This window comes from Cyprinus carpio, chromosome A5 (assembly GCF_018340385.1).
Source record: "Cyprinus carpio isolate SPL01 chromosome A5, ASM1834038v1, whole genome shotgun sequence".
NCBI lineage: Eukaryota > Metazoa > Chordata > Actinopteri > Cypriniformes > Cyprinidae > Cyprinus > Cyprinus carpio.
Genome location: NC_056576.1, coordinates 17,116,512 through 17,128,649, shown reverse-complemented (window position 1 = coordinate 17,128,649; position 12,138 = coordinate 17,116,512). Strand labels below are relative to the sequence as shown.

Here is a 12,138-nt window from a genome sequence, read left to right as displayed (position 1 = left end):
GTGACGTCATACTTCCCCACTCTATTAGCATTAGTTGTTCGCCCACCCAGTTGCGCATTTCTGTCATTACTGTTAGTTACTACAGCCTACAGTTTGCTAGCTAGCTATAACTTCGTCACATAAATGCATGTATGCCTGTGTAAACCCAAATAAACTGCTAGAGGGAGCATTCGTTCATATTGTAGTGGTATTTGACAGTTGAGAGAGACGGCAGCTTTCCAGAGAGTGGGAGTGGTTTCAGAGCAGACAGCAGCAGCTTTTGAAAGCAGAGAATACTGCTTATTTGTTCACATTTTGTTAACATTTTATTTACTTGGCTTTTTTTTTTTTATTGGCTGGGTGCTTAATAACACTTTTTTTTCTGTGGTGTGACAAACTCAGAACACATATTTAATATTGCTTTACACAGACTTTATGGTTCTTGTCCAAGTTTTTGTAGCTCTAACTTTAACTTGGTTATTTCTAATTCTAGTTTTTGTATCTCTAGTTTTAGTTTCACCTCTTGCAACATGAATACACCATACTGTTTTTCCAGCATGTGGTTCATGGTGATCTTGCTTGGGACATTCTGGGTCTCAGTGCTCAAGCTGCTGCTCACAGCTGGTGCTTGGCTGTTGTCCTCATCATCTATACAGGAAAAACAAAGTTAGCCCAAAAGTAGCTATGTTAGAGAGAGATTAAAAAATAGATTAATTTTGTATTGACTTATAGTTAAAGGCAATCCAATCAGTGATGACTATCTAAATCAGAGGTACTAAAACAGCTTTCTTGCCCACAGAACACTAAACAGGAAAAAAACAGCACTCTATTCACAAGACTGTCCAAACAGAGCTTGGATAATGGCAAAAGAAAGTGATGTCTCTTCTTTTGTTAGGGGTATTGGACTGGCCTGCTCTCAACTTCAAGCATTCCCCAAAACGTGTGTGATTCCTCTCCTTACACTTTCATCATCATTTATAATGTTTGGTTGTCCTCCTGTTTCTTTCAAATACCTCTTTCTTTACTTCCTGCACCATGTTTAGAAAATGTTTTTGAACATCTTTAACAATGTATTCATTTAAAAATATATATTTTATGGCATTATATTCTTCTAAAACGCAAATATACTTAGGTTAATGGCTATGTTTATGAAACCAGACCCATATATGCTAAGGATTTATATTTGTTTGCTTGCATTGTATTCAAAAATTGAGGATGTAGATCTGATCAATGTGAGAATGTGGAAGTAACTATGTAAAATCCTGTAGTGCAGTTACTCAAGGGAACTGACTAGTATGAAAAATAACATTTAATTTGATAATATGTTAGTGCATTCTCTGGCGACTCTTGTCCTCCTGTAACTGCCGCTTAGTGTCTGAATGTGCAGTTATTATTTGAAAGCAATGACAATGTAACTTACGGACTTCCATGTGCACTGCATCTCCACGCTGAGGAGCACCTTCTCCATTAAAGGCCTCACAAAAATATGAACCAGTGTCCAGTTTAGATATGCTCGGGAACTCCTGATCACACATAGAAACCAATTTTGCAAATAAAGTGTATCTTTCAATACAATGACGAGGTATAAACCCTGAATTATACTAACACATAAAATGATGTAAATTATAGCATTATAAAGTACTAAATGTTTTGACGACTGAGTTCCAATCATTTGATGTGAAATTATATATATATACACATACAGTGGGTATATGGTATAGAAAAGAATCATTCCCCTTTCAAATGATCACATTTTGTTGCTTTGCAGCCTGAAAGGTACACGGAAACAGTTTTTGTTTTATCCAGCTGTATTTATGCAACTTATAACATCCAAGTGAAAGATATAACACCAACATGTCAGAAAAAATATAAAAACAGAATCACTGAGTTGGAAAAAGGATCACCCACCTCCTAAAAATAACTTGTAAACTCAATCAGGTATAGCTTATCACCTTTTCAATGGCAAACAAAGCCATTTGACTTTCAACTGTGATCAGCTGTGGTCATTTTGATTATCTCAGCATGAAAAGATCTTTCCTGGAGCATTTCAGTCCTTGGTAGCGCAAATGAAGCAAACAATCAACTATGGGTGGCAAAGCATTGTCAAAGGATCTCCGGGATAAAGCTGTGGGCAGGTACAAGTCAGGAGATGGATACAAAAAAATAAAATAAAATTTAAAGGATTTATAAATGCCTAGAAGCAAAATGAAGTCTATTATTAAGAAGTGGAAGGTATTTTGTTCAACACAGACCCTCCCTGGATCAGGACGTCGCTGAAACTGGTCAGAGAGGCTACCAAGAGGCCTACAGCAACTCAATTTATGACAAAGAGTGGTCATTGTGTGCATGTGACAACAATATCACAAATTCTCCACAAATGTGACCCTGGACCACAAAACCAGTCTTAAGTCGCTGGGGTATATTTTTAACAATAGCCAAAAAAAAACACTGTATGGGTCAAAATGATAGATTTTTGTTTATGCCAAAAATCATTAGGATATTAAGTAAAGATCATGTTCCATGAAGATATTTTGTAAATTACCTACCGTAAATATATCAAAACTAAATTTTTGTTTAGTAATATGCATTGCTAAGAACTTAATTTGGACAACTTTAAAGACGATTTTCTCAGTATTTAGATTTTTTTGCACCCTCAGATTCCAGATTTTCCAATTAGTTGTATCTCGGCCAAATATTGTCCTATCCTAACAAACATCAATGGAAAGCTTATTTATTCAGCTTTCAGATTATGTATAAATCTCAATTTTGAAAAATTTACACTTAAGGTTTTTGTGGTCCAGGGTCACAAATGTGGATTGTATGGGAAGGTTGCAAAAAAAAAAAAAAAAACACTCCTCAAGAAAGGCCACATGCAGTCATGACTGAGCTTTGCCAAAAATGCATCTTGAAGATTCTGAGGCAAATGAGACTAAAATTCAATTATTTGGCCACAACATGAAATCCAATGCGGTTACTTTAATCCAATACAGCTCACCATCCAAATAAAACCATTCCTACAGTAAGCTGAAGCGCTGAATGCTGTCATTTTTGCTCATACAGGTAAGAATAATACATTGTATTCATTGTTTGGAACTGTAAAGGTTCTACTTTTATTTGTGTGCACTCACAATATCAAAAAAATATTGGGCTTTTGTAAAATAAAGAAAACAAATAGGATGGGCTTGTCATCTCGGTGCTGAACAGGAGTGCTTCACAAAAATGAACCGAAACTTAGCAAATATTTTCCTTACAGACATGATTAATATATCTATAGAAAGCTTTAAATGACCACAAAATGAAATAATTAAAATCCAAAAAACTCTTTCATTATGTAATCTGTAAAGATGCATTCCTTTTCGCGTCCATGATGAGACAGCAAGTCAGGATCATCAATTTCATCTTTGCGACACTGTCTCAGAAAACACTACTTAATTAATAAATAATTTAAAAATCTCACAAATATTTTCCCCCAACATATTCATGGTAACTTCTGCGGCAAGCATTAGACTATTTAGCTACTACTAGACTACTTAGATCCGCATCAAGGGGTGAAACGAACTTGAGTTTGATTCAAACGAACCAAACAAGACAAGTGTGAATACACCCTTAAACCCCATTGAAAATCTGTGGAATGACTTGAAGACTGCAGTCCACAAACAGTCACCATCAATTTTATCTGTATTTGAGCAGTTCTGCAGAGAAGAGTGGGCAAATACTATAAAGTCTAGATGTGCAAAGTAGAGACAAATCCCAACAGACTAAAGGCTGTAATTAAAGCAAAAGGTGGTTTGACAAAATACTGGCCCAAGGGGGTGATCCTTTTTTGAACTCAGTGAATCTGTTTTGTTTTTTTTTTGTTGTTGTTGTTGTTGTTGTTTTAAACAGTAAATACAGCTGGATAAAACAAAAACTGTTTCTGTCTTCATTTCAGGCTGCAAAGCAACAAAATGTGATTATTTTAAATGGGGTTGATTCTTTTCTATACCCACTGAGTGTGTGATGTATTAATTAATTAATTAATTAATTAATTAATTAATTAATAATATATATTTTCTATTAATTTACAAGAACACTAAACAAACAACCAACAGACAACCATTATTGACATTCATCTTGTAGGTGAGGTTCTTAAAATTGGGGAACATGGTTGGATCTTCAGGGAGGGGAGTGTTGTCTTTGTACCACTTATAGGTGGATGGAGGGGAGCCATCCGAATCAAAGCAGGTCAGGCGGACGTTACTTCCTGTTCTGACTGATGATGGAATTCTGGATAGAGGCTTGGAAGGAGGCACTGCAGTGGAGGAAATTACAGTGGGAATAACAAGGGTGTTTTGTGTGTTACATTATTTCATCAAAGAAATATTTTATTCTATCCATTGTTAAAATAAACACCACCAAACCCCATTGACTTTCATATTATGTATAATTTTTTCAAAGTATCTTGTGTTCCAGAGAAAAATAAATTCATTCAGGTTTGGAACAATATGAGGATGAGTAAATTATGACAGAAGTTTTTGTTGTTTAAAGCCTAGGGTTGTGACTTGTTATAACATATATATCAGTGACAACTATCAGGTAGTAAGTTTTCATGTATATAATACTACATGACTTACCAAGGACTGTGAGTTTGATGGTCTTCTCATCATATCCAGTATTGCCAGACACCTCACAGTCATAGTCTCCAGTATCTGCTCGCGTCACCTTGCTAAATCTCAGTCCTCCATCATACACAGTGATACGGCCTGCATACTGACCTAATGAAAGAAAAAATAATGCACAATGCTATATATTTTCCTCCATTCACATTTCACAAATTAACAAACAATAAGAGAATGCTACTGCAAGGTTATATCAATTAACAGGATGGGCAGATGTAAAGATTGTCTCCATACCAGTTGGCTTGTTATCGAAGTAGACTAATGTTTGAGAGCCCTTGAGATCCCTGAACTTCCATTCTACTCTGGGTGCTGATCCAAAGTCAGCGGTGTAGGAACATTTCAAGTCAACCCCTGAAAAAAAAGCAATACTTTGTGCATAAATGTTTTTCACATCAAAAACTGAATGCTTGAACCAGGATCACCCAAAACAGGCAAACCTGTCCTTAGGGCAAGCAAGTAGAGATAGGCTCTCAAGTAAATTGTAACACCTTACAAACTACTATTCTTCAATTCCAAACCTATGCAGCCAGGCACTACATCATATTTTCTTTATTATTTATATATGGCTGCTCATAGACACATAGAAACAATTATAACTGAAAGACAAACAAACAGAAGCAGCACAGTGAAACTTACCCTCATTCTCTTTTACTTTCACTGAGGGACTAACAGTAACTGTAAATTCGGCATGCAGGCCTGTTGACAGAAAGAGAGGGATTCAAACCTTAATTACGTCAATTAAAATTTATTTCCAAAAATCACATTAGAAATTGCATTAACAGCTTTTAAAGAAAATGTTAAAGAAATACATCTGTGTTTTCAAAATTGACCCTTTTCAAATAACTGTTTTATGAACATGGCAACAAAGAACATACTTGCACTATATCTTGGTCACCGAGACCAAACAGATAGAGAAATAAATTAAAATAGATGAAGCCAGAAAAGGGCGTTATGGCATTTACAACATCTTTTCCAACTGCTATTCTGAAAGAACGGCTAAACGACAGCATGCATTAGTTATGAAATGTAAATTCATATACAATATGATTATTCATTCACAAACATTGTCGGTTGTCGTCCTAACAATTCCTTCAATCATCATTACTGGTTGACTACTATTAATACTCAATAATAAAAATATAACACTTTTATCTTATTTAAAAACTGTGACTTTACTGTTAAGTGTTTTTATTTGGCCACGCGATCTGGATCGCGTTTCAGCTATCACAATTTCCTTGTTGTTGAGCTCGGGTACCTAAGTAACCACAGTTCCCTGAATAGGGAAGGTTCTACAGGTGATGCCGTCGAGCCGTAAAAGGCCGTCTTTCACATTTAAACAGCAATACAATGATATTTAAAATGCTGTTTCCATTCGACCTAAACACAAAACTTATGTTACGATAATTAGGTACCATAATAAAGCAGACAAGCCTAATGTTTGCTACGCATGAATCGCTGTATCGAATCATTTCAAACTACTCTTAGTTGACTCGGTTCACTGATTCATGTGAAATCATTGCTTAAGGATATGAATATGATCAATTACAAACAGTCCGGCTTCCAATCGGTTCCTCGGAAATACTATTCATCTAAACAAGACCCAATTCAAAATAAGGATTCGTTACAGAATTGGTTAAATAAGGCCACGTTTTGGCAGGTACACAGTAATTTTTTCTTTTCTTGCAGACCTATACTAAATTTAAACTCTATTCCACTATACACAAATAAAATACATTTTTTATTTAATAAAAGTGAGAAAACACTGATTAAATGTATATACTTTTTAAAAAAAATATTTAAAGATTTTAATATCAAAACTTTAGATTCAATTCACAGAAGACAGTCAATGACAGGACGTAAAATAAAAATTTAATGTAGGCCTAAACATGATTCAAACACAGAAAAGATGGACTCTTACCTGTGACTGAGATAGCGAGACAAACAAAGACGAAGGTCCACATATCCCCTTTGAAATGCTACAAAGTGTATATATAACCTATATATATATATATATATTAAAAAAATACCCAGTTTTATATTACGTTGCGAGAAATTTTATGGAGTTGTGTATTTGCTAGGTCCTCGCAAAGCTTAGTTAAGTTAAGCTAAAAGAGTGAAACTAAACGCCCTTCGACGCGATTGGATACTTACGCGACATTATGACACTCCCGCTGCATGACGTAATGAAAGTAAACGCAGGTTCAAGGAAGCCCAACAAACTACTTCTCAGAATTAAACCCGGGTTTGATAGTTCAAACATAGTTTACAGATCCTTTTGTAAATTCTATATGCATACTTAGTAAGTAAACCCACATCAGGATCTTCAGGAACAAACCTGTCAGGAGAGTGAAGTGTTACAGATGGGGTCATGTCAAATCGGATTTGCATATTATTTAATAACAGGTGTAAAAACATCAGGTATTACTTTAATTTAAAAAAAAAAAAATGAAAATTTGTGTCATTAACATTAGAGTTTTATGCCATTACAGTATATGAATAAAATTAATCTGGTCATCAGTGTTTAGCTGAGAAAAAAATAGCTGGAACTCATAAAGAACTCCTAAGAAATATGCTTGGAATGGAAAATGAGATTATCGTGATTTTAAAGGCACAGAAGTTGAGTCTTGTTCTTGACCTCTCCGGCGTGGACTTGGAGCCAAAGAAAAAATAGTTGTAAAATGAGTCGATAAGTTGTCACTAGAATATTCTGAAATATTCACAGGCTGGAAAATGAAAGAAAAGTGGTTGATACTTTTGAGATAGGAGGTTGGTCTTTTATTTATTTATTTATTGTTCTTTTTTTTTTTTTTACTTTTTTACTATAGACATTTACGTGTAAAGCTACCTAAAAATGTTCATGTTTTAGCTGTGGATCAGAAATATGACACCAGCAGCACTCTTCTCCCTGACAAAAACTCACTCACCAGTATGTAAACCCTGTGGTTTAGCATTTCCGGGTGGGCAGAGATAGTATCAGATCAGCTGTTCGTGGATGCTGGTTACCAGCAGTAAACACCTGAGCGTCAGACTTTTTTCTTCTTCGACTTTTAACTACGGAAGTTTAACTAAGCGGCCATCCATTATATTTTTTTTCCTTTTTGTTTTTCTCGTTATAACGACTTAATTTTCTCGTTATCTCGACATAACGAAAGTCGTTTTCTCGTTATAACCGACTTAATTTTTCTCGTTATCCTCGACATAACGGAAGTTTGTTTTCTCGTTATAACGACATGAAGGTTTTACTGTTGCTTTTTCCAGAGACAGTACAACGAACGTTTTGTTTGTAATTAACATGTTTAACTGGCAACACCGCGCCATTAGAGCTGCTTGGATTAAACTCACTTTTAATTTTCCCTTTATATGAAATAAAATTATATATAATTTGTAATTGTAGTAGTCATTATGTGGCAGATATCATGTGTGTTACAAGCTTCGTTTTGAAAAGAGCGTTCATGTGTACGTGTAGTGTATGTGTGTGTGTGTAGAAAAAAACCATTACAACATTACAGAACAAAACTGAAATTAGCCTATGGATTTTACATATACATTCACATTTCTCATCAATATGGTTAACAATAAAGATTAGTAATAAGGAAAAGAAGCACATCAGCCTACATCGTTAAATCCCGTCCTACTGTAGATAAACAGAACATCTCCGCTTATTAACTACCTAATCATTAAATTAAAATTAAATTTAAATTAATCATGAGCCTAAAAGAAGCACAAATTGGTGCAAACAGAATACAGTGATGTCAACCTTGGTTTTGATAAGCAGTTATTGATGAAACAGAATGCGTTGGTGAAACTCAGTGCATCTAGCAGGAACTTAATACACAAAATATTCATATTTATTCAAGCATTTAACATTTATGAATTAATTGAATGTCAGTAATAAACAAGACTGCACATATTATAGCGATCACGAGGAAGGTCCGCGTACAGTAAAAGTGGATAGTATACAAACACCCCATCAGTTATATTCAGGTCTATAGTGCCACCTGCTGGCGCAGTTTTGTAAATTCTTAGAGAAAATTAAGTCGTTATAACGAGAAAACGAACTTCGTTATGTCGAGATAACGAGAAAATTAAGTCGTTATAACGAGGAGGAAAACGACCTTCGTTATGTCGAGATAACAAGAAAAATTAAGTCGTTATAATGAGAAAACGACCTTCGTTATGTCGAGATAACGAGAAAATTAAGTCGTTATAACAAGAAAACAAAAAGAAAAAATATTATAATGCATGGCCGCTTAGAACTTCCGTATTTAACCCTAAACACAGAGACATGTTTTCTGCTTTAAAATAACTGAGTACATATTATATGAGCATTCATTTCAGCAACATCTTATACAAATGAATATACACACGGATGTTTTGTTAACCACTATTGTGTTCTTTTATATAAATATATTTTATATTCATATAAAGTAAGACAAACTTTATAACAAAAACTCCTATACTAATATGGAGGCCTACACTACAAAAAATGTGGTGTATTTATGGATATTGTAGATTAAAGAAAAAATAAAAATTAAATAAAATATAAATAAACAAGTGTTTGTTCTGACACTTTTGACTTTCTTTACTTGTTGAACAGGATAGGCTAATATAGAAATGGAGCACATAATTTCTTTACTGCCACTCTGAGTCCATTCAAAATATCAATTCACTCAAAGAAAACATTCATGCAGTCCATCATGTGTTATAAGAGGATATTGTTAACCCACAACTTATTGTTATTATTAGTTACATGCCATCAAAACATAAAAACAGCTTCAGGTGTTTAAGAATAATAGTTTCTGTCATATTTCCTCCCCCTTCAAATATGGGTGTTCATATAATATGTTTGATTATCTGATGACAGACATCTAAACATTTTGGAATGATGTTGTTGCAGCTTAATTTGTTTTTGGAGGAAGTTTTCATTTCTCATGTTTAAATAGTTTATTTCAAACGATGATAGAATATAACCCTGATGTAAATTAGCTCAAAGGGGAAATATTTATGATTAATTATAACTAGTTCTAATTAATTACAAATATTTAGATTAGATTTCAGAATTAACTGTAGCAGAATCAATACAACAAATATTTAATCTGTTCATCACCAAGACAGTATAATAATTTATCATTTCTAGGAAAGATTGTGTTCCTGGCCAAGAAAGAACAGCTTTTCTACTTTATACAGTACTACCAGTAACATAGCATGTAGCAAGATCAACCTTCAGGGACTCCGAATTATGAGCAGCACACACCGACAATTGATTGTGAATAAAAGGAATTTAATAAATGATACTACAGCTAACAGACAACTAAACTAAGCAAAACACATACATAGAGAAAGAAGGAAAGTAAGGAAAGAGAGTGAGAGAGAGAGAGAGAGAGAGAGAGAGAGAGAGAGAGGAACAAAAGAATGGCAGTATTCAACATCAATTAACAACAACCTAATTCGAATCAGAGAATCAAAATTACCTTTAAAAAAGGGGCCCAAACTTAGACACAAATCTAAATAGTCTAAATACACTATATACACTTTGGGACAGTTTGATTGTGGATAGACAATCAAGATAGACTGTCCTGGCTACCATCGGTGAAGATGGCAGAGGTGATGATGCTCTTTGAACCAGAGGTGGACATTAGACATGCATCTGTAACTTAGTTATAACAAAGGAGGAGGGAAAGTTTACGATGCCTAAAACCTGATCGAGCATCTTGATAGTACCAAAACCTTACACTGATTTAACCTGGAATATTCCTTTAACCATTTTTTTTTTTCACTGTCCTACTGTAGGTCAGGTGAGGAGGGAGCTCTGTTTACTGTGAACTGTACACTACTTATTAGGATCTTCTTAACAAGTGTATTTCAACATTGCCGGACACCTCACAGCCATAATCTCTCATTTCTGCTTGCATCACCTCTGTAAACCTCAGTCCTCCACTACACAGTGATATGGCCTTCATATTGAGCCGATGAAAGAAAAAGAGACATCCCCCAACATTGCAATTACAAAATCTTCTGGAATATGAATAACTAGTTCACACACAGTATGCATTTTGTTTAAATCAAATCAATCAAAGTCAAATGCTGCTAAAAAGTTGAAGACAACAGAATTAATAACAACTGTATAGTTTTAATCCATACCAGTGCAAGAAAAGCATTTATTTAAGGCATGCCAAATCAAATGTTAATGAAAAGATGTTTTGGAGTCGTTTGGAGAAAAGTTGTGCAACATAATATGTGCTTACATTGTTCTTTTCACCATATGGCAAGGTAAGAAATACAAATAATATGACTGTCATTTTCATTTCTCCAAATACTCAAATTTAAATGCTGTAAGCTAAAGTCTTGTACTTTCAGACCTGAAGGAAGACCAAGCGCTTGAAGAATCAGCTTCAGAATTCACAGGCAGGAGAAGAAAATGGATCTAAATGTTATGTCTGACAAATGTTCATAAAAAACAATGCCTGACTGACAGAGAAAATTAAAACAAAAACTAGTTTTAACATGTTATACATACATATGCATATATTTGAAAATATTGAATATAGAAATAAAATACTAGAATATTCTAGATAATCACTTACAGTATATACACATAAATTAGAGAAATTAAAAACATCTGAAATCATGACATGAAGTAAAGACTTGGGATCAGCTATGTTGAATGGTATTTAAAGTCAGTGTAAAGCCAATTCAGAGAGTTGTTCCTAAATAAATTATAAATGTTAGAAATTTTTTGCTGAAACACATTACAAAGACTGAACTATGTAGTACTGAATTGTGTTAGCATTTTAGCACTTTTGGTTCCATCGTCCCAGAGTCAATGGGTTTTTGAATGGGAGTTTGATTAAATCGCTTAAAATAAAGTCCGTGTTTAACACAAGCTCAAATTACCGACAAGCTTTTTACGACATAAAACACACCAGTTACACCCCACTCCATTTTTTTTTTTTTTTTTTTTTTTTTTTTTTGTATCCCTTCTCGCCACAACCAAAAATAAGTTTGGAAAAGTTGTTGAAAGCATGGTGGTGGTGATGTTGAAGGCAAGTGACCGTGGTGTAGTTTATTTATATCCTAAGTTTAGCTTTTTAGTTCTGGCATTAGTATTTAGGCTTCAAAATTCATAAAAGTTATATTATTTTGTGAAGATTATCTTGATGGAAAAAACGTATAAGTATCATGAACTATTGTTGAACACAGAGCTTATTTTTTTATGATAATCCCAAAAAAAAAAAAAAAAAAAAATTAAATAAAAAAAAAATATGAGAAAATCCTATAAAGCCCCCTTCCTCAAATCTTGCCCTGGAGGTCAAATGCGCTGCAGAGTTTAGCTCCAACCCTCATCAAAGTCACCTGCCTGTGATTTTCTAATGATCCCAAAGACACTGACTGGCATTGATTAGCATGCTCAGGTGTGTTTGATTAGGGGTAGAGCTAAACTCTGCAGGAAAGTGGATCTCGAGGTCCAGATTTGAGGATCCCTGCTATAGAGAATGGGAAT

General features: G+C 34.3%; 1 protein-coding gene across 1 annotated transcript; it reads right to left on the bottom strand.

The window, feature by feature from the left end:
• Positions 1–389: 389 nt before the first annotated feature.
• On the bottom strand, positions 390–6,782 carry LOC109090614 (junctional adhesion molecule A-like). The gene is made up of 7 exons (XM_042755813.1): positions 6,556–6,782; positions 5,274–5,333; positions 4,872–4,988; positions 4,593–4,733; positions 4,065–4,270; positions 1,400–1,499; positions 390–627 (listed from the first exon to the last, which is right to left on the bottom strand). The coding sequence occupies exons 1-7, from the start codon at positions 6,596–6,598 to the stop codon at positions 413–415; spliced, it is 882 nt and encodes a 293-aa protein (XP_042611747.1). The 5' UTR covers positions 6,599–6,782; the 3' UTR covers positions 390–412.
• Between the last annotated feature and the right edge of the window lie 5,356 nt (positions 6,783–12,138).